Source organism: Lasioglossum baleicum, chromosome 1 (genome assembly GCF_051020765.1).
Source record: "Lasioglossum baleicum chromosome 1, iyLasBale1, whole genome shotgun sequence".
NCBI classification, from domain to species: domain Eukaryota; kingdom Metazoa; phylum Arthropoda; class Insecta; order Hymenoptera; family Halictidae; genus Lasioglossum; species Lasioglossum baleicum.
The window spans coordinates 18,783,895-18,807,143 of NC_134929.1; the positions used below are offsets into that span (position 1 = coordinate 18,783,895).

The 23,249-nt window shown below is 40.7% G+C and overlaps 6 protein-coding genes across 15 annotated transcripts in view; 3 read left to right on the top strand and 3 right to left on the bottom strand.

The window, feature by feature from the left end:
• Window positions 1-1,566: 1,566 nt before the first annotated feature.
• LOC143213269 (H/ACA ribonucleoprotein complex subunit 4-like) lies at window positions 1,567-6,295 on the top strand. 2 transcript variants are annotated; one of them, XR_013009931.1, is made up of 9 exons: window positions 1,567-1,715; window positions 2,057-2,181; window positions 2,368-2,700; window positions 2,774-3,184; window positions 3,809-3,929; window positions 4,047-4,285; window positions 4,349-4,582; window positions 4,644-4,839; window positions 6,155-6,295. XR_013009931.1 is itself a non-coding variant. In XM_076432966.1 (9 exons), the coding sequence occupies exons 1-8, from the start codon at window positions 1,703-1,705 to the stop codon at window positions 4,719-4,721; spliced, it is 1,554 nt and encodes a 517-aa protein (XP_076289081.1). In that variant the 5' UTR covers window positions 1,567-1,702; the 3' UTR covers window positions 4,722-4,728; window positions 6,155-6,295. The 2 variants fall into 2 exon arrangements, 1 of the variants encoding a protein (XP_076289081.1); XM_076432966.1 differs by having other exon boundaries at window positions 4,644-4,728.
• LOC143213313 (26S proteasome non-ATPase regulatory subunit 14-like) lies at window positions 5,499-7,448 on the bottom strand. 2 transcript variants are annotated; one of them, XM_076433061.1, is made up of 6 exons: window positions 7,175-7,448; window positions 6,963-7,085; window positions 6,460-6,609; window positions 6,099-6,362; window positions 5,769-6,035; window positions 5,499-5,700 (listed from the first exon to the last, which is right to left on the bottom strand). In XM_076433061.1, exons 2-6 carry the CDS (start codon window positions 7,053-7,055, stop codon window positions 5,539-5,541), a joined length of 936 nt encoding a protein of 311 aa, XP_076289176.1. In that variant the 5' UTR covers window positions 7,056-7,085; window positions 7,175-7,448; the 3' UTR covers window positions 5,499-5,538. The 2 variants fall into 2 exon arrangements, with proteins under 2 accessions (XP_076289176.1, XP_076289168.1); XM_076433053.1 differs by having other exon boundaries at window positions 7,269-7,447.
• A 107-nt stretch (window positions 7,449-7,555) lies between these two features.
• On the top strand, window positions 7,556-9,129 carry LOC143213347 (COX assembly mitochondrial protein homolog). The gene is made up of 3 exons (XM_076433106.1): window positions 7,556-7,661; window positions 8,503-8,607; window positions 8,679-9,129. The coding sequence occupies exons 1-3, from the start codon at window positions 7,598-7,600 to the stop codon at window positions 8,885-8,887; spliced, it is 378 nt and encodes a 125-aa protein (XP_076289221.1). The 5' UTR covers window positions 7,556-7,597; the 3' UTR covers window positions 8,888-9,129.
• On the bottom strand, window positions 8,873-10,932 carry LOC143213277 (uncharacterized). Of its 3 annotated transcripts, XM_076432985.1 has the most exons (5): window positions 10,789-10,932; window positions 10,519-10,703; window positions 9,594-10,440; window positions 9,360-9,520; window positions 8,873-9,278 (listed from the first exon to the last, which is right to left on the bottom strand). In XM_076432985.1, the coding sequence occupies exons 2-5, from the start codon at window positions 10,684-10,686 to the stop codon at window positions 9,114-9,116; spliced, it is 1,341 nt and encodes a 446-aa protein (XP_076289100.1). In that variant the 5' UTR covers window positions 10,687-10,703; window positions 10,789-10,932; the 3' UTR covers window positions 8,873-9,113. The 3 variants fall into 3 exon arrangements, with proteins under 3 accessions (XP_076289100.1, XP_076289105.1, XP_076289094.1); XM_076432990.1 differs by having other exon boundaries at window positions 9,735-10,440; window positions 10,519-10,894; XM_076432979.1 differs by having other exon boundaries at window positions 10,519-10,891.
• A 119-nt stretch (window positions 10,933-11,051) lies between these two features.
• On the top strand, window positions 11,052-12,776 carry Mrpl30 (mitochondrial ribosomal protein L30). The gene is made up of 3 exons (XM_076433094.1): window positions 11,052-11,268; window positions 11,336-11,462; window positions 11,899-12,776. The coding sequence occupies exons 1-3, from the start codon at window positions 11,156-11,158 to the stop codon at window positions 12,184-12,186; spliced, it is 528 nt and encodes a 175-aa protein (XP_076289209.1). The 5' UTR covers window positions 11,052-11,155; the 3' UTR covers window positions 12,187-12,776.
• Window positions 12,777-14,595: 1,819 nt separating this feature from the next.
• LOC143213225 (uncharacterized) overlaps window positions 14,596-23,249 on the bottom strand; it is a 32,775-nt gene continuing 24,121 nt past the window's right edge. Inside the window, exons 8-16 of one of the 6 annotated variants that reach the window (XM_076432862.1) lie at window positions 22,822-23,130; window positions 20,083-20,498; window positions 19,449-19,661; window positions 18,481-18,843; window positions 18,269-18,380; window positions 17,771-18,192; window positions 17,344-17,562; window positions 16,600-17,023; window positions 14,596-14,855 (exon numbers count right to left, since the gene is read on the bottom strand). In XM_076432862.1, coding sequence (XP_076288977.1) covers window positions 14,601-14,855; window positions 16,600-17,023; window positions 17,344-17,562; window positions 17,771-18,192; window positions 18,269-18,380; window positions 18,481-18,843; window positions 19,449-19,661; window positions 20,083-20,498; window positions 22,822-23,130 — 2,733 coding nt within the window. In that variant the 3' untranslated portion in view covers window positions 14,596-14,600. Of the gene's footprint in view, window positions 14,890-16,599; window positions 17,046-17,343; window positions 17,563-17,770; window positions 18,193-18,268; window positions 18,381-18,480; window positions 18,844-19,448; window positions 19,662-20,082; window positions 20,499-22,821; window positions 23,131-23,249 lie in introns of those variants that run through there. The other 5 variants (XM_076432870.1, XM_076432880.1, XM_076432896.1 and 2 more) reach the window with 5 other exon arrangements.

Consider the following 23,249-nt stretch of genomic DNA (forward strand, 5'->3'; position numbering starts at 1 on the left):
ATGTTCGCATTGATTGCAGGACACAGGAGCCAAATCAAAATTGTATTCTTCTTTGAAACTAATACTAATAATATATACAGTTGATGTCTTTAAATATTTTTAACATGTCCACTGCTCTTGGCGTCTCAGCGAACCGTTTCTCCCGCGCACCGCCTTGGCACCTCAGGCGCCTCGAGAAGGAGGAAACACAAATGCCGCGACCAATCTATATATTATCTATATATTCTATGTTTTGATTGAATAGGCGGTCCTTTTGTTTCCTCCTTTATTTATTATCGTTCGGCGTTGCCATGCGACAGCGTTTTTTTTATATTGTTTATGTTACTCTGCTTTTCCTGTTATTCTTTTCATTTATTCTGTTTTAGTTTTTCATTTCGACAATATCAAATATTTTTCTTAGTAAAAGTTTTAAATAAATAATTGTTATTCAGTTATAAAAGTTTGGTTAATTTATTAAAAAAATATATTCCTTTAGTTTACGAATGAACATAACCCTAAGGGGAAGTAAATATAATATTCAATGTATCTACCCAGACGGCACACCGGCTCGATTTCAGCCGGGCACCTGTGCACAAAATGGCGCGAATATCACCTGCAGGGGCACGAGTCCAGGGCCTGCCGGCCGGGCTGGGATTCAGCCTGTTTTTGAGAGGGCAGCACGGTATCACACTAATGTGGCCAATCAGTGCTTCGATTGAGCCCAACTTTTCTCGCGCATGCGCGACACAGGGCGGGTCGCATTGGGTCGCATAAATGTGGCAGTACTGTGCAAATGCATAGCAGTCTCCCTTTTTACCGACAAAAGTATAATAAGTTAATAAATAAGACCTTTGAGGGCGATTGCTGCCTAGATTGACCTTTATCTGGCGTTTTTGACTATTGAAAAAACCCGTGTTTGTATTATCACGAAATGAGAACGCGAATCCCGCACCCTTGCAATCTTACAAATCGGCCGAACACCGGCCTGGCCGGCAGGCCCTGGGCTCGAGCCCGGCTAAAATCGAGCCGGTGTGCTGTCTGGGTATATATATATATATACGTGCTCATTGTTGTTATAAATGCATTCTCATATATATATATATATATATGGTAATTTTCTTCGAGCATCTTGCAACTTTGTATATACATATAGCATCAGACAGCAACAACTAACATTGTTTTATAATATATTGAAATATTTCTTTTCTATGGTAATCTATATTGCAGGAAGTTCATGACATGTCTATAACGGAACAGTATCGTGTGAAGACCAGTTTTCGTTCGTCGCTGCGCATCTTCGTCCTAATTGGTTCAAGAAAGTGGGGAGTGGATAGTGGAGTGAGAAATGATAGGCTCGCTGCGCCTCCACCATCTTCCAAGCTGCGCGCAACGGTACTGTTCTATCGTTGGATATAAATACTCATGAGTACGTTTACAATTGCATATTGCATTCTCATATTTACATTGCACTACATTGCTACATTTCAAATGTATAAACATTTTCTTTGAGTATCTTGCAACATTGTATAATAACCATAATAACAATTTTATAATATATACATTGAAATACTTCTTTTCTATTTATAGTGAATCTATATTGCACGAAGTTCATGACGTTAATGACGCTGACGCTCCAAGCGCTCCAAGACGCTCCCGCGTGTTTGGTGCCCCGTCGGTTTACTGGTTTACTTCGAGTACACGTGTTGGTTCTACTCGCTTAATAATGGCAGAAAGTGGTAATTGTTGTTTAATTAATATGTTTGTTACCTTAGTTAATGTAACACATGCCATGTTGTGCTTATTAGCTTAACTTAAAACGATTCTAAAACTAAAAGACGTTCTCTTTTTAATACAAGTGTTACCTGAAATCATAGCGGTAAACACGTGCTTCCATGCTGATCTGGAGTCCCGATTAATGATACTACTTTAAGTACAACGTGTTATGCCTACTAACTGCATTTACATTATGATAAAATCACTGCTCCCCGTAAATACATAGACTCCGCGCAATATTACTTGGCTCGCGGAGTGAATATTACAAAAATTCTATAGGTTAACTTTTGCTTCTGTTTTGCAGATCAAAGCAAAAAGAAGAGCAAGAAGAAGTCGCTTGGGGAGATGCAAGTGGCGATGAAATGTGAGATCGAACCTTCTGATGCGGTTGTAAAGCTTGAATACAAGGATTGGCCTCTTTTGTTTAAAGTATGTAATGCGATAAACCAATTGTAATGATTAGACTGCGGATTGTTATGTGTTTATAGCAAAATTTAGTAGATGAAATTCTAAATTGTAGAAGTTCGCAGACAATTTTTATTTTTCGTAAAGATCCACAGTCTAGTAATGATTTTTATTGAGGGACAACTAAAAATTAAGTAAATCTTATTTCAGAATTTCGATAAACTGCTCACGCGAACAAAACATTTCACTCCCTTAACCAGTGGCTCGACACCGTTACATCGTACTTTATCGGAGTACGTAAAATCCGGATGCATCAATCTTGATAAACCTTGCAATCCATCGTCGCACGAGGTTGTAGCATGGATAAAGAGAATTTTAAAAGTAGAAAAGACTGGTCATTCCGGTACGTTGGATCCTAAAGTATCTGGTTGTTTAATAGTGTGTATCGATAGAGCAACTAGATTAGCTAAGTCACAGCAATCTGCTGGAAAAGAGTACGTTGCAGTTTTTAAATTACACTCTGCACCCGAAAGTCTACAGAAGGTAATTGCAATGTTTCATTTCGTATGAAGTACTCATTCTCTAAAACTAAATTAATTTTGTACGATTGGTCTAGGTGAGTCAAGCGCTAGAGAAACTACGAGGTGCATTGTTTCAACGACCTCCGTTAATATCTGCAGTGAAGCGTCAGCTTCGTGTTAGAACAGTCTACGACAGTTGGTTCCTGGACTACGATGACGAACGAAATATGGGAGTATTCAAAGTTAGTTGCGAGGCTGGTTCTTATATTAGAACTATTTGCGTTCACCTTGGCCTCTTCTTAGGCACTGGTTGTCAAATGCAAGAACTACGTAGAAATCGTTCGGGAGTACAATCTGAGAAAGATGGATTGGTTACAATGCACGATATACTCGATGCTCAATGGTTGTATGAAAACCATGGGGATGAATCGTACTTGAGGAGAGTGATCAAACCTCTGGAAGCTCTTCTTGTAAATCATAAGAGAATTATCATGAAAGATAGCGCGGTATGTATTCCTGTTTGATTCTTAACCCTTGTGTAGCCAACCAGGTATCCATTTATTACATTTCTTTCAACAATTTGTTAATGTTCCTCTAAAAATATGACAACATTTCTCTGAATGTCCATTCTTTGCTCGATAATATATGAATTTATAGTCTTAAGGGAGTAGACTCGTTTCTAGGATCGTTTCTTATTTCTCGATAATGCAAAGATATGAGGGTTTTCAGTAGCCAAAAGCTATTTTTAGTATTCGGAAGCATAAAACTGTCACAGCTTTATAAAAATAGCTGCATGAGCAGCTGTATGCTTCCGAATAATGCAAATTACGCCTCGTAAACGTAAAAATAGGACTTTTGAGGACGATCACGGCCCAGACTGATCTTTTATCTAGCGCTTTCGACTACCGAAAACCTCCATCTTTCCATCATCGAGAAATAAGAAACATCTGCACCCTTGTATCTTGGAAACGCGAATCTACCCCCTTAAAATGAGAATTTATGCAAATATGTTAAATACAAAAGGTTTAAAATGATCTACACATCTTGGTTGGCTACATAAGGTTTAAAAGTAAAATTGATAGTAGAGAAACACATACCTGTATAAACCATCTATGCAATTACATCGATAGGTAAATGCTATCTGCTATGGAGCTAAAATTATGCTGCCCGGTATACTGATGTACGATGATGGCATAGAGTTGAACCAGGAAATTGTAATAGTAACAACTAAAGGCGAAGCTATAGCACTTGGTAAATAGATTTTCAAAGTAATATAGCAAAGCCGTACATTATTTGTAGATCGCTTAAAACATATTTCAGTATCCTCGTTTTTACAGTGTAACTAAATAACTAATTTGATTTTTGCAGGCATAGCATTAATGACATCTCCTACAATGACCACTTGCGATCATGGTGTAGCTGCAAAAATAAAAAGAGTTATTATGGAAAGGGATGCGTATCCAAGAAAATGGGGTCTGGGACCCAAAGCATCTATTAAAAAGCGCATGATCGTCGAAGGAAAATTAGATAAACACGGGAAACCAAATGAGAATACACCTGCAGATTGGTTATCTAATTATACAGACTTTTCTACAAATGCAGTTAAGGTAATCATTATATGTTCACTTGTTTTTACAAAATGAAATGATTAAAATTTTGTTCTCTCTCAGGCTGAAGAGAACGGAGTTGCTGATGCCGCTGCGAAAAAACGCAAATGGGAAGAAACAATACCGCCAACTTCGGCCGATAGTCCTGTGAAAGAAGAAAAAGTTGAAGATCCAGAAACAGTATCGCCCAAAGAAAAGAAGAAGGAAAAGAAAGACAAAAAGAAGAAAAAGAAGAAGGACAAGACAGAATCCGAATTAGACGAATCAATAGCAATGAGCACCGAAGGCACAATCGAGGTGAAGTTATTTGAAACTTTACTGAAAAGCATAAAATATTAACTACTATTTTTCTCTACAGGAAACGTCATTAAAGGAAGAGAAGAAGAAGAAGAAGAAAAAGAAAGAAAAAGATCAAGAAGCCCCAACTTCAAGCTGAAAACAATGTAATTGTTTTACAGAGCATCATGATCGTTCCATAAACTTACAGAAAAAACACGTGATCTCGTTCATTCAAGAACAGAAAAATCTTCAACACAGAGACCATTTACAAAAAAGTAAATCTGATTTTACAGGATTGAATTTTTAGAGAAATTTATCTTCTTTGATACATATTTTCCACTGCATTAGATTGAAGAGAATATGTATTTTATATGTCTGTAAACTTGTACAGATCGTAAAGCAAACTATTAACATTTAGTGATTACTTAGATTGTACTTTGAAACTTAACTTACAGTAATACTGTATTATTTTTTATGAATGGAAAAAGTAAAATTACAATAAATATTACTGTCGAAGTTAAGTTTTCTTTGCTGAAGGTGTATAACGATACGATGTATGAAATTTGTATCGGCACATGTACATAGCGAATGGTCCTACTCTTGCAAATAATCTTAATGCGACACTATTTTTTTAATTCCCTATAAATGTGCAACATCTCGAAACATCAAAATTCTGTATCACCTAACATTACCATTCTATGCAAGCATTTATTTCAGACATGTATATTTTGTTTTAACAGACGTTATAAGTTATATATAGTGTCTGAACGTCCGCGAAACTTTACGAATACTTTAAATAAAAATTATATAAATATGTATTTATAGATCTTTTAATCTGTTCAATTTAAACAAAAAATATACCAAAAAAACATTTCTGTATTGCATCCACTATTTCTGGGTACAGATTACGAACACATTTTAAAAAGATGTATATATTTTTAATATTATATTGCGAATGTTCTTTTAAGAAATAGTTATTTGAATACAACGGTATCGAGCATAGCTCCCAGACATTGAACAATGTTTGCAGTCATGAGTGTGTCCACTTTCTCTTCTAAATGTCGTTTTGGATCCTGTTTGCCCACGTTCTTTATAGCTAATTGTTCGGGCGTCATTTTCTCTTCGTCTTCTAACGCCTGCAAATCGGAATAAATTTAAGAAATTTTTATTTTACCCTGAACATATTTTTAATATGATATTTTACCTTATTATAGTTTTTGGCAAGTTCGAGCATTTCAGACACAATGTTCTCATTGAGCCTACTGTGTTCAGAATACTCGGCAAGTGTAAGACCGTCCATCCATGTTTTCTTGTGCAGATTTAACAGCATTTTCTGTTCTAATTCATTTTTGCGATAGTTGATGCTAATGCTATAATAATGACGATTTAAACCATGAATTAAAGCTTGAACAGAATGTTTCTGTAGATGGCCTAAGTTGGATGTGGTTTGACGAGGTTCTTGTCCCAAAACCTGTAACACATCATAGTTATACATGTTCATGAATTCAAAAATGATCTAGTGAGAAATAATTACCATCATGTTTGGATTAATTAGTCTAAATGCGTCGATAACAACTTTCCCTTTCACAGACTGTATAGGATCGATTACAACAGCCACAGCTCTTTCGCTAAGGGCTTCGAAAGATTGCTGTGTATTGATATCTACGCCCGACAACCAGCAACCAAATCCTGGATGGGAATGATACCATCCTACAACCATTTCTGGTCTACCAGTCTGTTTAAGCATCTCTAACATCTTCGCTTGAAATACTGGATCAACTGCTTCTACACTGACTCCCTAAGTGTATAGAAGAGAGTACAATTATAAACAAATTATAAGTTTAGAGTTGGACATCTCGTATGCAACAACCTAATAGAACAATATTTGTTCTTACAGTTCCTGTCTGAGGCATAGCGAATACATCAATCACACGAACAGTGTAGTCGTCAACAAATTCTCCAAGCATCAATCCCATCACTTCCATCGGTACACCAGCCCGTCCATGTTTAAGCATTTTTAAAAGTGCTAACGATGATATGTACACCTAGAAACATTGTAATAATACATTAACCATTCTTTCATTATTTATTAGTAGTATTTCTTCGTCAATTACAAGATGCAGGAACTATGTAAAAATTTCTTTATATCTGTAACAATTTTGATAAATTGAAAATTACATATGGGCGTTCTCATATCGTCTTAATGTTCTTACTGTTTTAATTTACATCCACTCATTTTTGTCATAAAATCTTTTGTCTAACCAATTACTAAACATTTAAGTAGTGTATGAGATATTATATCAATTTCATATTCATACAAAAAAAAATTAATATAGAATGGAATTATTCTAGGTCGAAAAAAATGTTTAATTTTCATTTGTTAATAAATTAATTTTACCTGCTCAGCGGTGTCAACAACCGGAGCATCCGAGGAAGGAGATCCATGATTCACACCTGACATACATCCGCCTAATCTTAAAAGCCGCTCCATTCTTCTTGATCTTTTATCTCTGAAACGTTTCTGAAAATATTAAGAATATGCATAATCGCTGATCAACGATAAAAAACATAATTGTTGATTAAACAGACGCGTTGAACATATTTACATACATGTTTGGTGAGGTTAAGTTTGTCACTTACGCGTCAAGAAATCTTTCAAATCATTTGAAAAATATTCAATTTCTTTACTATTCTTTTTCCTTACCTATTATATTAGATCACCGACTGTAAATAATATAATTTATGGTTTGTCCACACTATCAAACAACTTTTGTCTATAGGTTTACGAACCAGCGTATTGACAACTCTCAAATGTGCACACTCACGAGCGTGGCCTATAGGGACTGACACTGACTTACCTTACCGTTTACAGAATACTGAATACAGACATACAGACTGATACAGACACTGTACTCACTGTACTGCACTGTACTTGACTGTACTTCAACTATATATACTATATACTTCACGGTTCACAGTCTTTTTCAATGAGAACAGCAGAGAACAGTGAATCACAGTGAATGCGCAATAATCATGGACACTAAACTAGAACATTCGCTGCTTTCTCCGAAACTTAGTGAAGGACCGCATAATTTAGGTAATTTTGAAAAATTAGTACACTATAGATGAAAAGAGTAAATGCGCAAAGCAAAAATCGAGTTAAATTTCATTCACGATGAAACGAGGTTATGAAGTTCTAGGTTATGAGTACATAGATTGCGGATCTTGATGCAAAATAAAAATGTTTTGCATCGATTGTGAGAAGCAGGAATAACATAAACATCGATTTCATCACCGATTTTGTTACTTTAAAAGCAACATTACAACATTCTTGAATTTTTTCAATCTTTTATGTATAAATAAACAGCGAATCTTTATGCAAAACAGAAATTTTCTGTCTGAATTGCAACAAACTGGAACGAAATTTATATTCTTTCCTAATATGTTTAATAGGTTGAAAATAATGCAACAGTATTTTTAAATTTTTCTAATGGCTTTGCTGTTTTAAATTATACCTACATAAGTACTCATTTTTGCCATAAATGCATAAAATAATTATGTAAATATGTATAATATTTCTAACCAAAGCGAAACTTTGGAAAACCTTCAGAACCTTCTGAAATTTTGAAGATTGTCTCATGTTGTATAAAACGATGCTTACGAGAAGGATTTTTGAAGACTCTAAAGTTATGATCTAAAATTTTAAAAAACCCAAACCTAGACTTTTTACCTAAAAAGAACCTGTTTTCAGAATTTCAGCGAACTTGAAGTATAGTTTTTCAAATTTCAGGGAGCGATACTAAATTTTGAATCGCTGATAATCCTTCTCGCAAACATTGTTTTTATGTAAACTGAAGCTATTTGCAAAATTTCAGCCAATGATGACACGATTTTGTTAATATTGTTGGCATTATACTTTGTTTAGACGTGTTTTATAGGTGATCCTAACGACACAACGTTAAGAAGAGTAGAGACAGATGTACTTATACCGCAATTAATGCGAGAGAAAGCGAGAACAGAAAAATGTCAAACAGAAGTTCAGGGTAATATCATAGTTGAAAATGATTATTATTGTCCATTATTGTCCATTATTGTCCATATGCTTTATTTTTAGAATTTTCGAAATGTTGTGCGGATAATAATGTCTTGATGGTCGTTAAATGTAGAAATGAAAATTCTGTTTTAAAATCATGCTTGACAAAATGGTACGCCGACGAAAAGTTCAGAGAAGAATGTACGCAACAATATTTAGAGGATAGAAAAAGATTTCGATCGACTGGTGTGCCTAATAAATCAAGATTCTCACAATTGAAATCCTCATAAATTTTATTGTTCTTTAACAAATGATAGCTTAGAGATATATTATAATTCTGTAATGTACAAATAACAAATGATCGTTTTATGATTTATTACCTCCTGTTTAATCAAGCTACTGATTTCTTGCAACAAGAACAATAAAACTAGGTACACGATTTTCTAAAAAATGTATCCCAGAGCTACGATGTAGACGCATTTATTTGAAAAATTAATAAACACGTTTCATATACTGTTACCACGAATCATAATCAGCGTCATCTTCGTCTCTATTATTTTTGGGATTCCACCTTCTCCACAATAATTCTTTTACAGAAAACTCGGATAAACTATCCACGCAAAGTGAGTTTGAACTTTGCAAAACCGAGGATGGCCACAATACTTGAGCGAATAATATTTCCTAAATTAAGAGGACAAACTGAAGTTTCAGGTAGCTTTTATTTAAGAAAGAAATAGAACAAGAAACATGTAAATTCGTTACCTTTGCCGCAGTCTCAGATAATCGTTCTAATCCAAATAAATTATTCCACGTTGGTTTATGCATAGATTTACTTTCGTCTCTGATTAATGAATCTACTTCTACAACATCCACTATTACAATGTATGATGCATGATAAAACGGTGGTCCTTGTTTATACAACACTGAAATATTAAAATCTGTTATTTGCAAGTATACTTTCTATTTGATTCTTTGCTTAATTAAATGGATACTAACAAAAGTCTCCACCATATTTCAAGCCAGGCTTTACAACCCATCCTTTGCTTCGAAAATAGTGGTATACAACATATTTCTGTACGAAACTTTTATCGGCTTTACAAAAGAAATGCCAAGCGCTATCAATGTCTAATAAATTACCATCAAAGTCTATCAGATTTAAACATCCTAAGCCATATAAAAGAAAGAATGTTTCTTCAAATGTAAGATGGAGAGTTTCTTGCACAGGAAAACTTCCGCTTTCAACCTTGGGCTTTATATTTTTTAAATAATTTTCAGTCTCCGAGTCGCTGTCTGGCAAGATGAGTAACTTATTTTGAACATCGGTATCGTCGTTTGGGATACATAAATCCCCTTTAAAATCAAAGGCTTCTAAATAATACGACTCTTCTTTCTCTTCACTTTCAATAGAGTCTTTAACATTACTTTCAGTACTTTCAGACTTTTCATTAATATTTTTATTTACAATGACACATACGTCATCTTCTCTCGTAGAATCGAGACTTATTTGACTAATTTCTATTTCCTTATCGCATGACTCTTCTTGATTTTTGTCAGAAGGATCAACGTTTGTGTCTATTTCAATTATGTCCGGTGTACTTTCAATTTCTAAACTTTTCGAAGAAGTTTCTCCATCTTCAAGGTCTACGATATTAGAAGATTTGCATTTATTTTCTTCCGAAGTAATATCTTTACTATTATTTGGTCCTATATTAAGTTCATTGAATTGTTTTACCCAATCTTGTCTGCGAACCCACTGTCTGTTTCTTATAACAGGAGGTGCTCCGTATCGTGCTTTTCCAAACGAAGGAAAACCACGTGACAGTGAGCCTTTGCCAAAGTATCCCTAAACAGACAAATTAATTTTTACGAAATGCACCTACGCTTATCCTGATAAACACATATGCTGATAAGCTATAGTTACCATGGAATGCACAGCAGCGATTTCATTTGGATTAATTATACATGATCCTACTTCTGTGAGGTAAGCAGTGTAAGTTACCCACTCATTTTTGTCACCTATCACAATTGGAAACTGAGGCTGTTCTTTTACTTTAATCCGTCGTTTCTTCTTTGGTTCTCGTAAGTTCATGTTGTTATTGTTTGTAACTGGTAAGTAAAATTATATTTTATAATTATGCATCTCAGTAGTTTGATACTGAAATTACTATGAGTTATACAATCTTTTATTTACAACAGTATTTATCTCAAAGGAGTGTCTCTGAGTTACGATATGATCCTATTGTTTACATGTTTTAAACTATGCAGCAGCAAATGATTCGTGCCCATTCGTACTGCTTTCCCCATAAGACGCAATGCAAATTCCGGCACGAATTATTTGCGCTTCCTAAACGTCCGTACAGCGCCATTTCATGCAGCGAGAAAACGCTTAAATTGTTAGCCAAATGTTACCGACAGAGACCAGGTCGGTAACGACGCCATCTAGCAGTAGATTCAGAACTAAATTATATAAAGGCTAACTAACCAAACGTGCATGTGGAAAACACAAGATTTCATAACCTAGTCTATCACGAGAGATACATATAATATTATATATTATAATGGCAAATCGACCGACAAGTGTTCTATTAACGTTTGTTCGTCACCGTCATCGTGATTTGAGAATATGGAAAGACGATGTTGTCAAATATGATCTAGTGAAATACTACCCACGGTAATAAACTTGATAAACAATGCTTGCTCGTTGTTATTGTTCGACTTTAAGAAATTTTATATTCCAGCAACAAGAACCATGTCGATCCACCGGTCACACCGGCGAAAATTTTCATGATTACCAGAGTGAAACCTTTCAAAGGCAATCCTTGGTGGGACAAAGATATCCTCTTGGAAATAGGATTAAAGGAAGTGGTAAGAGCTTATGGTGATTATGCGAAATGGGTGGGATACTTCACCAATTTCGATGATCTTGAAATACGTCGATGAGACGTCCATTGAGATCATTGTCTATCTATACATAATCTACACTATGTATGTAATAATTTCTGTCACTTCTGCTTTTCCCTGATTCGCACAATCGCAACAAACTTTCTCCAGGCACAATACACATAATCGCATCCCCGATAGGTTCCATTGTTGACATCAACGCCAAGATCTGGGTTTGGTCCAGATTAAATTGGGATCAGATTCAGATGCAATCTAGATTAGGTTAAACTTGATAAGCTCCTGCTAAAATAACAGAAGCATCGACCTCGACGTTGTATTTCAAGGTCATCGAAATCATCAAGGTTTTCTCTACAAAATGACATCTGTACTATTATTATAATTACGATAATTACTTTCCAAGGGTAGGGAGCCGACGTTTGTAAAAAACACGCCGGAAATGTGCAGACTGCTTTGGAAAGTGAAGCATCTGATCAAGATCGTCCCAGTTAAGTTACCCGACGAGCCGTTCGACGTGAACGATTCCACAGAGTATTACTTCCATGAAAACGGGACACTTCACATCGGAGGCAAACTGGATCCCGCTAGAGTAGAGGCGACAGAGAGTTTTAAGAACAGTATGAAAAGATTGGACAATGAAACTATATCCGAGAAGCTTAGGCTCCAATGGATCAAGGGGATACTTATATAATTTATCTGCAGACTTGTAAAATTGTAAATCGTACACTCGAACGCGTTGACCAATAGACTCCTCGATAGAAAGTAGCTTTTTGTAATATTTGATCTTTTGGCGCAAAAGCGAATGTATCAATGTCGACCCGGTTGTCAATGTGTTACGGTACGTTTGCGTTGGAGCTGCAGAAAACCTGTGCGAGTATGTTTATAGTGGAGTAGCGATAATAGAACAATTTATATTTATTTCTCTATGAGTGACGAGTCTGCATCGATTGCAAGAAATAGAAACTAACTTGAATGTTATTTTTTTCTTTAATGATTTTAATTTTTAAAATTTTTCAACAATTTTGAACTCCATCTTCTCAATTTTGCTATAAATGCATGAAGATCCGCAGTCTAGTGACGAGTACCACTGTAATAGGGAAAAACAAGTAATGTTTTAAACAACTAATCATTACTATACCCGTTGTTCAGTATCACAGTTCCAACATAAAAGAGTAGGATGATAATTGCAGCTCTAAAATGAACGCACCCTGTACATAGTGAGTTACCATTGTCCACCGCGCCGCTAGAGGGTAAATAAACGAGGCCATTGAACAAATAATATACTTTATTTGCGTGTTGATTGAGGCCGTGTGTGGCCACGTTACAACCTACCAACAGGAATGTTAAAATCTCATCGTTTTTCTTTCTCTCCCCTCGTTTCGCAACGTTTTTTCTTTTTTATTTTCCTGATCTTGTATTTATCCGAGCAGAGTTCTATTCGTGGAAGATGAGTGCCGCTTTGGGTCAGTCGTGCGGACCTACTTAAGTGTTAAGTTACGGTGTTCCGAAACGCGAAAGTAAATCGAAATATCGTGGTGTCCTAATGGTTAATGAGCGATACTAGGATCGTAACGGGCAGTCGTACGTGATCGAAAAGCCTCGAAGATACCACGTTTCCCGACGGCGAACCACACTTTTCTAGGCCGTTTCGCATTTCTCGTTTTTCGAGGAAGGGGTCAGGGGTGGAGAAACCATTCCGTCGATAATCCGACAAGCTTGCTACGATATAGGACGCAAAACTCTTTAAACGCTCCGAAAGTTTCATAATCGGCTAACCGACCCCGTCGGTCGGGTAAAGTACTGATTTACATTTCTCGACCACGTCACGGGACGAAGAGATACCGTGGTTCCAAAAAAACATCGACACACCAAACCTCCAATCTTTGAAAAATCGGCAATTTCTTTATACAGATTTAATTGCTTCTTGGTTTTTGAAGATGATATCACCTACTGTAAGTTGAATCACAAAAACTGTGAGGAAAATATTTTCCTGATTAGCGTATCATATCTTTTTTTTATTGGATAATTACCGAAGATGTGCTCCCGGAACTTGCAAAATAAGCTTCCGCTACTTTCTTTCAAATACTTAAAACCAAACCGAACGTTAGCACAATTCTTTTCTAGGAATTTGTAATTGTCCAAACATCAACAACATTCGAAACTCGAGAATCCAGTGTGTCGACAGTTCCCGGCTCCGTTGTACAAGTCTAGACTCGAAATTCGTAAACCTAATTACCGTACGGTTACGCTAGATCCTATGAAAAAACAATGTTCGACCTCTGGTACATGCTTAAGTAGAATTGAAAAAAGTTGGATAACGCGGAATACTGGAAGTCCTAATAACAACATGACGGCCCTGCTCCTCGTCCTTCTTCCGGTTGGTTCGGAAGTCGACAACACCTCTCACCCTTAGGAGGAATTTGTTCGCCTGCGACTCCTTAGTTTCCAGAATCGCCTCTCCCTGGACGTATGATGAATAGAAATAGTGTTTTGTGCTTTGGGTCCTTTCTCGGGCATGTACATCCTGAGGAGTCTGGTGGCGCGTTCCTCCTGTGACCTGTCCGAGGACTTCCCGCTTAGGAAGCTGAGCAATTTCATGCTGCGCCGTTTGATCCTTAACCGGTTCAGGAAGTTCTTCTCGGAGGTCCCGGTGGGGCTGGTGTCGTTAGGATCGTCGGAATCCTCGTCGAACTTGTTCGATTTCCTTTGGAAGAGCTCCATCCTTCTGCGTTCGTATTGGCCATCGCTTCTTTTGTACCCGCGGTTCCCCATCTGCGCTTCCGCTTCGATCGAGTACTCTCTCTGTGCTATTTCTGCGCCAAGTATCTCCGCGTTTCTGTTGCTGGTTTCCTCCGCTCTCCGGGCCACCGATTCCAGTTCTCTCAATCTATCAGCCTCCTTCGAGCTCTTCAGGGTGTCCGAAGAAGCGGTGGTCGCGCAACCATCCTCCACGTCCGACAGCTTCCTGTGCAGGTTCACTATCTTCCTGCGGAACTCCTCGTCTTCCTGGCTCAGCTTCGCGAAGATACGATCCCTGTCGCCCGTGTCCGAGCTCGAGCAGACGTTCTTCGACGTTGTCGTCGTCGTCGTCGTTTGAAACCTCTGTCACCACCATCCCACCTGGTCCTTCCCGCTACCCGGCGAGTCTTCCTCTTCCGGCAATGGCTCCAATCGTCGTCTACCCAGAAAACATCTGAGCGATCCAAGGCTCCCGCTCCCCAATAACTGGTCCATGTTCAGCTCTGGCAGGCCGCAATCCTCGTTCTCAGATTCCTGGTCGGCGTCGTCGTCCACGGACAGGTTCAAACCGTAGTTGTCCTCGCCGGAACCGGCCGCGTTGCCTGTGCCGTTCGGCGGCGGCTAGGGAAGTCAGGCACAGCTCGGGCTAGTGATTCTTCGGAAAGAAAGGGCAAGCATTGTCGTGCAGATGCGTGCGAAGCTTACCAACTAACTTTTCGTTTTTTTCAAATTGGATCTTTGTACTTTTGCTTGCGGACCATCAGTCGCGCGCATTCGCTTCCGCGGTTTCGTGCTAGCTGGCGAACGGGATGCGACCGGAACTTTGAAGATTATTCTTTTGGCTTTGATTTAACGAGTGAACGTTTATCCTCTAGTCGGTTTCAAAGAGAAAGGCCAGAAGTCGCATGCTGAGGGCTAAAGGTTAAGGGTCCAGACTGTCGTTAAAGTTTCGTGAGCCAAAATCGATGTTACAAGCTCGGGTCACGACCCGTCGCATCTTCGCGAAAAACGACGAGATCCCGAACTTACTTGAAGTCCTATTTCTTACGTTTACGAGCCGTAATTTGCATTATTTAATATTTCATTTAACTATTCGGCAGCAACGTAGCTGTCGAATATTTAGAATCCCAACAAAAACATTCTGTAAACAGCAGCCAAGTTCCTATGGCCGTAAAAAGTTCTGAGATCAAACAAAATGCGGCCAAGTTCGTTAGCCTAGAAATACCTCTTGCAATACTGAGAAACATACGCGTGGAAAGTCACGCGCGGCAGAAGTAAAACTTCTTTCAGTCCAGTAATGTTTAGAAGTAAATTAAGATTGGAAATGGTAAATAATCCTAATGAAGCGACAACAAGATCAGGAACAACTCTCGATGCAGTATTTGCAAGACATTTAGACAAAATTGAATCAAGAATAATTATATCATATTTTAGCTATCACACACACAAGCCAATTGTTTCAATGATAGAATAATAGAAAATCATAGAAAAAATAATGAACGATAGATGGAGAGCGTATGGGAAATGCTATGAACTATGTCTCTTTCTTGTCTCCAGTGCCGAGTTATAAGCCTCTAAAAAACGGCTAAGTTGTTTCGTGTAAAAGGAGGTAGTGCGAGAACTTGGCTGGTGCACTACCGTGTACCTAGATATTGCAAATTACGCCTCGTAAACGTAAATATAGGAGTTTCGAGGGCGATCGCGGTCTTGATGGATCTTTTATCCACTACTGAAAAACCCCATCGCATGCATTATCGAGAAATGAGAAGGCGCATCCCGCACCCTTGCAATCCTGAAAGCGAGTCTACCACTTTTAAACTGTCGCATCTTTCGAACAATTGTAATCCAAGCCTTGAAATGTTGTTCAAGTTTCTTCAATCTGAACTTTTGGCTAGGACCTGGTCGTTTTTCGCCATTTGCATCGCGATCGCTTCCGATAATTCGAAAACTCGACGATCATGATAAAGAAAACAAAACGACAAACGTAAACAGAGAGAAAGAGAAAGAGTGAGAGAGAGAGAGAAAAAGAGAGCAGAAGAAGAAGCAAACTTTGAAAGAACTAAAAAGTGCCTTACCTTTGCGAATCGCAAGCTACTTCGCGTGATTCTGTATCGATTGAGAAGCGAAACGCTGTCGTGAAAGAAAAAGGTCCGCGCTTCAATGGGAAAAGTTCTATCGGGCATACACAGTAGTACAGGCTGTCTCAGCTGAAGAGGACCAGAGCTAAGTGTTTGTTCGAAGGACTGTGATAATGCGGGCCCTTTTCGCTGGGACAGCCAGTTGATATCTGTCGGTGCGCAAAGCTGAGCGAGTTGCTTAGAATTTGGCTCGATCGCTCGCGTCGTCGAATCGTCGAGGCACGTACCGATCGGCGTTTGCTCGAGCTCGCGCCAGTACCTTCGAACGCCGGCGTATCGTACGATCTTGAAATAGTCTGTATGATTACCGAACTCGCGGAGAAGCTCTCGTCGTCGGGACCACCTGAGGTCGGTGTGCCCCAGATATCATCGCCGGATGTTGCTCCGGAGGTTGTTCCCTCCTCGTCGTTCGGATCCAATGAGTATTCGGTTCTCTCCGGGGGCACCGGTGGCTGAAGAAGGTACCCACCGACACCCTCGCTCAGCTGCTCGAGCAAAACCATTTTACTGACCACGTAGCTGCTCGCTCTTGCGGTCCATGCTCTCAGACCGGTTGGCGGGGACTCGGTGTCCCTGTTCTCCTCGTCCCCTTGCTCTTCGAGCTCATCGTCCTGGTCCAGGCTACTCATCGTCCCAAACCTTCTCAGGGCTCTGGACATTTCATTTCATTCGCCTGGATTTATGTATCACACTCGAAATAGGTGGAACGAGCATTAGATTTATGATTAAACTGCGGATTTTATGCATTTATGACAAAAATGGCTACGTAGAATTCCAAGCAGTGGACACATTGAAAATATTTAAAGACTTTAATGTATTGATTAAAAGAAGCATCAAATTTTGATTTAGCTCCTGTGTCCTGTAATCAATGCAAGCATTTTTCATTTTGCATAAATATCCGCAGTCTAATGATTGAACTACGAGTCTTCATGCAATTCTAAGGCGAATCATCAATGACGATGGACTCTCACCTGTAGGGCGGCTCGCCATCGCAATCCAGGTCATCCTCGCTACCATCCTCGGTGTTGCCATCGGCTGGTGTGTAGCTGGGACTATTTCTACCGGGGCTGTCGTACAACCCGTTCCTGAGTCTGTGTTTGCAGAGGTCAGGTGTGGGTGGGACCACGGAGATCTTTGGTGGTAACGGAGAAAACGGATCCCTCGTTAAGGGCGGCGTCGGGCAACCCGATCTACGACATACGACTCGATCCAGTCCATGTTCAACTCGCTTTTCACTGTTGGGACTTTCCCCCTTGATGAAGCTACCAGTAGCAATGCTTGCTAAACTTTCGGGACATTATACCAAAAGGCATTGCACCAGGAGAGCCTCAACAGTGAAAACTGTACGATATCAATGCGTGAAAGGCCAAGATTCCCAGTTCTCCACGCGATCGCTACCTGTGGCACCTTCTGCAGATATTGATGGAGCTCGTCGAGTTCTCCTTGGGGGACACCAGGCTGCCGTTCTTCTTGGTCGACACGCTGTTCGACTTGACAGTGCTTAGGCTTGCACTGGAAGCTGTGCTCTGCTGCTCCACGTCCGAGTTCCCAACCTCCGTAACAATTTCCTCCGCCGGTGTATTCCTACCCCCATCAGACTCTGCTATATTTTCTTTCGGCGCCCTCGCCGCCAGCTCTTCAGCCGTCCATTCTTCTATCGGAGCCTCTTCGTGGTCCGGCGGCGGGATCTGATGAGAGTTTCGCACCCACTGCGCCAGATGATTGTCCTCCCTCGAGTTCTTGATGATGGTTTCGATACTCTCCGCCGAGCGGGACTCCTTCTCCTCGTCGGGTTTCGACGTTTCCCTGATGGTAATGGTCTGCCGACACGCGACGCGATCAACACCCCCTGTTTCCGCATCATGCTCCCTCCTCCTTCTCTCTGCCTCGACTCACCTGCGAGCTTTCCGTCGACTCTCTAATCGTCGCGAAATTGCTACCGGTGATCGGACTCTCTTCCGGGCTGTCCTGACTCGGCGTCCCCCCGTATCCTGTATTCACATAGATTCTAAAATACAACGGATTAGTATAGAGAAACGAGATGGAACTGCCTGGGTATGTATTGTATATCTCTCTCGCCCGAGCCCTGTCTTATTAGGGGTTCTTACATTTGCCGTTGCAGCAGGTTGTGCCAGACAGCCTTTAATTCCGGCGTGGGAGCTCGCAACACGAGGACTCGTCTTCGAGGTCGACTGTGAGGACTGCAGCCACCGGTGTTGCTCACCTCAACGTGTCCGTTCTCAGAGTTTCCATTAGGATTGATGGCGATTTGAAGTCGAAACTCCGTTGGCCTCTTGCGAACCGTAAAGCAAGCCTCGGCGACGTTCGACAGACGCAATGGCTCCTCCGTTACGAAGAGGACGCGGTCCCTGGAGACACGAGCGAACACCAGCAAGTCTGTCAACAACAGGGCCCAGGATGGCTGGAGACGACCTCGACCCTCCACTTTCGCTAAGGCACCACCGAAGAGCCTGCGAAATCGTACGGTTCGGACACTGTTCTCTTCTAATCGCGATTCTGTTGATTGAAAACACTCCTGGACGAAATTATATTAGGTTGGCAACTAAATTAACGACCTAATAGCTCCAACATAATAGAAGTTCACTTGTTCTTTTTGGTTCGATTGTTGTTGCAGTTAGAACTACAGTCGCAACCAAAACGATTGAACTGTGTTTAAGGAGCTAGACTCGCGTTTCCAGGATGCAAGGGTGCGGGTTGCTTCTTATTTCTTCGTAATGCAGAGATCGGGTTTCTCAGTAGTCAAAAGCGCTTGATAAAAGATCAATCTAGGCCGCAGTCGCCCTCAAAAGTCTTATTTTTATGTTTACGAGGCGTAATTTTTATTATTCGGAAGCATAAAGCTGAGCATGTAGCAGTTTTCATAAAGCTATACAGGTTACATGCTTCCGAATAATGCAAATTACGCCTCGTGAACGTGAAAACAGTACTTTTAGATCCATCTTTGGGTCTCTTTAGATACATCTTTGCATTGTCGAGGAATGAGAAGGCGCACGAGTCTATCCCCTTAACTCGGAGCTTCTAATTTCGTCCAGCAGGATAGCATCATCGGACGGACCATTGTCTTCCAGGCATGGCCAGGGTGAACGGCTTGCACCTCGCGAAAACGAGTCGGGATTCGACTTCCTGAAGACTGAGCAAAGGTCTGCCGGTGTCTCGCGGTGGTTCCATCACACCCGCGTTCGCCGTAGCTTCCCTGTAACCCTGAGCTAGGTCTCGGGCTTGCTGGCAATTCCTCGGTGACGCCAGACCCAATAGTCTCGTCATCTCTCTGGAAACGGACCGAGAGAAAGCGGTTCACTGTTTCAAACGAAAAACTGAACTACCACTTGAACGAAGAGCTCGTCATCGCTAAACTATGGATTTGTATGCAGAATAAGGAGCTACACAATTATTACTTTCTGATCTGTTGATTCTCAAAATAAACGTTTTCTACCTGAATCCGAAATAGAAAGTTATTTTACTGTTTTTAATATGTTCGAAAGGCTGCAAATAATACAATAGCATTTTTAAATTCATCTAATCTCTTTACTGCTCTAAATTACACCGACTACTTTTTTCTGTATAAATGCATAAAACCTGCAGTCGAATAATTTACCGAACACAGTACCTAACATGCTAACAGATCCCGGAACCCTTCCGATCCCTGGTCCTACCATAATCTCGTCGCGAATCATCCCCATAAGCCGTACCTATAGTGCTCGAGGGGTAGAAGCAGCACGCCAGTTAGATCAGGACGCCTTTTCTGTGGAACGGCAGGTTCGCAAACCAGTTTCGCGAACGCGGTGTTCCTTCTGAGGGCAACCAGAAGACAACAGGCCCGTTGAAGGCCACTTAGGTATCTTCTGTAGGCTGCGGTGATCCTGGGAACCCTGCAGAGGTAGCTGTCTATCCCGCCACCTTCGTCACGTATTTCGTCGGAGATCTTGAGCAGCTCGTCGAGGTTTTGGAAGAGTATCATGTAGTCCGCGGCGCAGAGGACGTCACGCCTCTCCACCAATGGAGCCATGAAACGCGTGTGACCACTCTTCAGGATCCCCCAGTACCTTGTTTCTCGAACAGCCAGCTCCTCTTCCGGAGGTGCGTCCGGCGCCAGGTTCGGGAAAACCTGAACGAACGCCCGTCCACTCGACAATTTTTGGGAAAACGATGGAGAACGACATGCGGGGAACGTCTTCGTCTTAGTCTTCGTTTACTGTTCACCCTCGTTAGTGTCTCGCGGCTTTGTATCCACCGTTTATGTGTCTTCTGATCTTTGATGGAGATAGGAGAAATGCTTGAGGGGGTAGTTTCGTTTCTCCAGGATTGCAAGGGTGCAGGATGCTTCTTATTTTTCGGTAGTGCAAAGACAGGGGTTTTCAGTAGTCCCAAGCGCTAAATAAAAGTCCTATTTTTACGTTTACGAGCTGCAATTTGGATTATTTGGCAGCGTAATTTGCATTATTCGGTAGTGTAATTTGCACTATTCGGAATCATACAGCTGCGCATGTAGAGCTGCGATAGCTACATAGGCCGCGATCGCCCTCAAAAGTCCTATTTTTACGTTTACGAGCTGTAATTTGCATTATTCGGCAGTGTAATTTGCACTATTCGGAATCATACAGCCGCGCATGTAGCTATTTTCATAGAGCTGCGACAGCTACATACTGCCGAATAATTCAAATCGCCTCGTAAGCGTAAAAATTGGACTTTTTAACATTTTTAAAATGGGGTTTTGCATTATTGAGAAATGAGAAGGCGCATCCCGCACCCCTGAAATCCTGGAAAGAAGAGTGGGAAAAGGTTCTGGAAGGATCTGGCTTACTCTCGAACGACTCGACAGTGAAAACCGGGATTGTGATATACCACTTGGTGGTGACGCTAACGAGGGAAAATTGTGCGACGAAAGTTAGTACAACTTCCAAGCACTTGATCGCTTTTCGTGTTGATGTTATTTGTTAACCCCTTGACGAGAGAGACTGGGCGATTGAAACTGTACTATGCGGAGCAAGATGAATGTTCAAAAATGTTCTTTCTTCAATGTACAATTTGAGACAGTTTTTCAGAAATATACAGGGTTCGTATAAATTATCGAGATGGTCGTCGAGGGGTTAATAACGGTCGGTAATTGAAATTATTTATAATAATAACTGGTAACAGCGAAACGAAACTTTTTCTGTGTGATGGACGAGGGATTGGATAGGGGTTGGTCGGGTAGAAAAGAAATAAACGAAACGCAATGAATGGTTTGAAACAGAACTTGTTGAACAACAAAAAAGAAAAAAGACAACCGTCGGTCATTACAAAACATAACTCAATCGCGTGGACTTTGTTACTCGTTACAACTGATCTTGTAAGTCCTACGTTGCGGTACAACAGCAGCACAGTTGCGACAAGGAATGTACATACAAACAAAGTAGAGGCGGGCACGCGGCATGCTTTTGAGCAACCAAACGTAAAACAAGCTCCGAAAGTATGCGCATGCAGCGGTGTCGCTCGTGACGGGAATCGTTTTTTTTCCAGAATCCACGGCAGAAGCTTTGCGTCGTGGGCGTCGATCGTTTCGATCCGAGGATTCCTCAGCTCTTCTACATCGTTGTTCGACGAGCAATCGCTGTTACTGGTCTAACAAGAACGATTTTCGGGAACGAACGCGCTTACTTAATTCGTCGCGATCTGTAGCTACTTTATCGCGAATCCAACTCTTTTACTCGCCACAGATTCATTAATTATTTCCAAGGTAGAATACACTTGGTCAAGTACTATATTATTGGGCCAAAGAAAGGCTACGAATTAATTTGCATCTACACTTAATACATACAAATGGAAACAGAAGGAAACTCGAGGCTAGGAAAGTTACAACCGAGGCACCTTGCAGTGATTCACGAAAGTTAAAATAATAAATTATTATTCGAATTACATGCAATTTAAGATTGATTTCTTGTCCGCTGCTCTTCGGAGCAACAGCGTAAAAGATAGACTGTGACGTCGTACTTTTTACGTAAGCGATTTCTATAAGCGACAAAAGAGAAGAAATCGATGATTCAATACTTTCGTGAGCCACTGCGGCTCGTTCCTGGTCTCATTCCTGTGCTCGTTCACTCTTCGGAATAACAAATAGACTGCGGATCTTTTTTGCAAGTTGTTAAGATATAGTGGAATTAAAATACAGTGGAATTAAACTCGCAAACATTTTCAAAATTCTCAGAATCTTCTGGTTCTCAAAGACAACTTCTTAATAAGTGGAGTTGCTGATGGCATCAGAAAATTTTTGATAAATGAACCATTCAATATGAAAAGGAGATAACCGAATTTTTGTTAGGACCCAATGTTTCTGTAGATTTTCGTCAGGAACGTGTCGGATGCGCAGTCTACTGACGAGGATGGATTCGAAACGTCGACGCCAGATGACGATAGATCGACGATCATCAGACCAGGACGCCGGTACCGACCTCGGCGGTGAACGCGACTGCATGCTGTCCACCGGAAACCGGCTGTTGCAGGCTGACGTTCACCGAGCTGGGCCGATGCACCGACGAGTGCATGTGTCCGCCTTTCCGGTAGACCTCGAGGATTAGCTGGTTGGTCGCTGCCTGGATCAATCCAAGGATCTCCTCGCGGGGCCGCGTCACCACGTTCGTCGTGTCGACGAAGACAACATGGTCACCTGGCCTCAGGCCGGATCTCTCCGCAGGGCTGCCAGGGTCGACGCGCTCCACACGGGGTGGCCTCCCCCAGGACAACGAGAATCCCCATGGTACCTGCGACAGAACGAACGGAACGTTAAAAGTGTCGACCTGACGACGGGGAGTAACAATTTCGAGACCCCTCCTTTCTTGGGCTGGCAACACCTCGACAGAAAAAAAGGCGCCACATACGG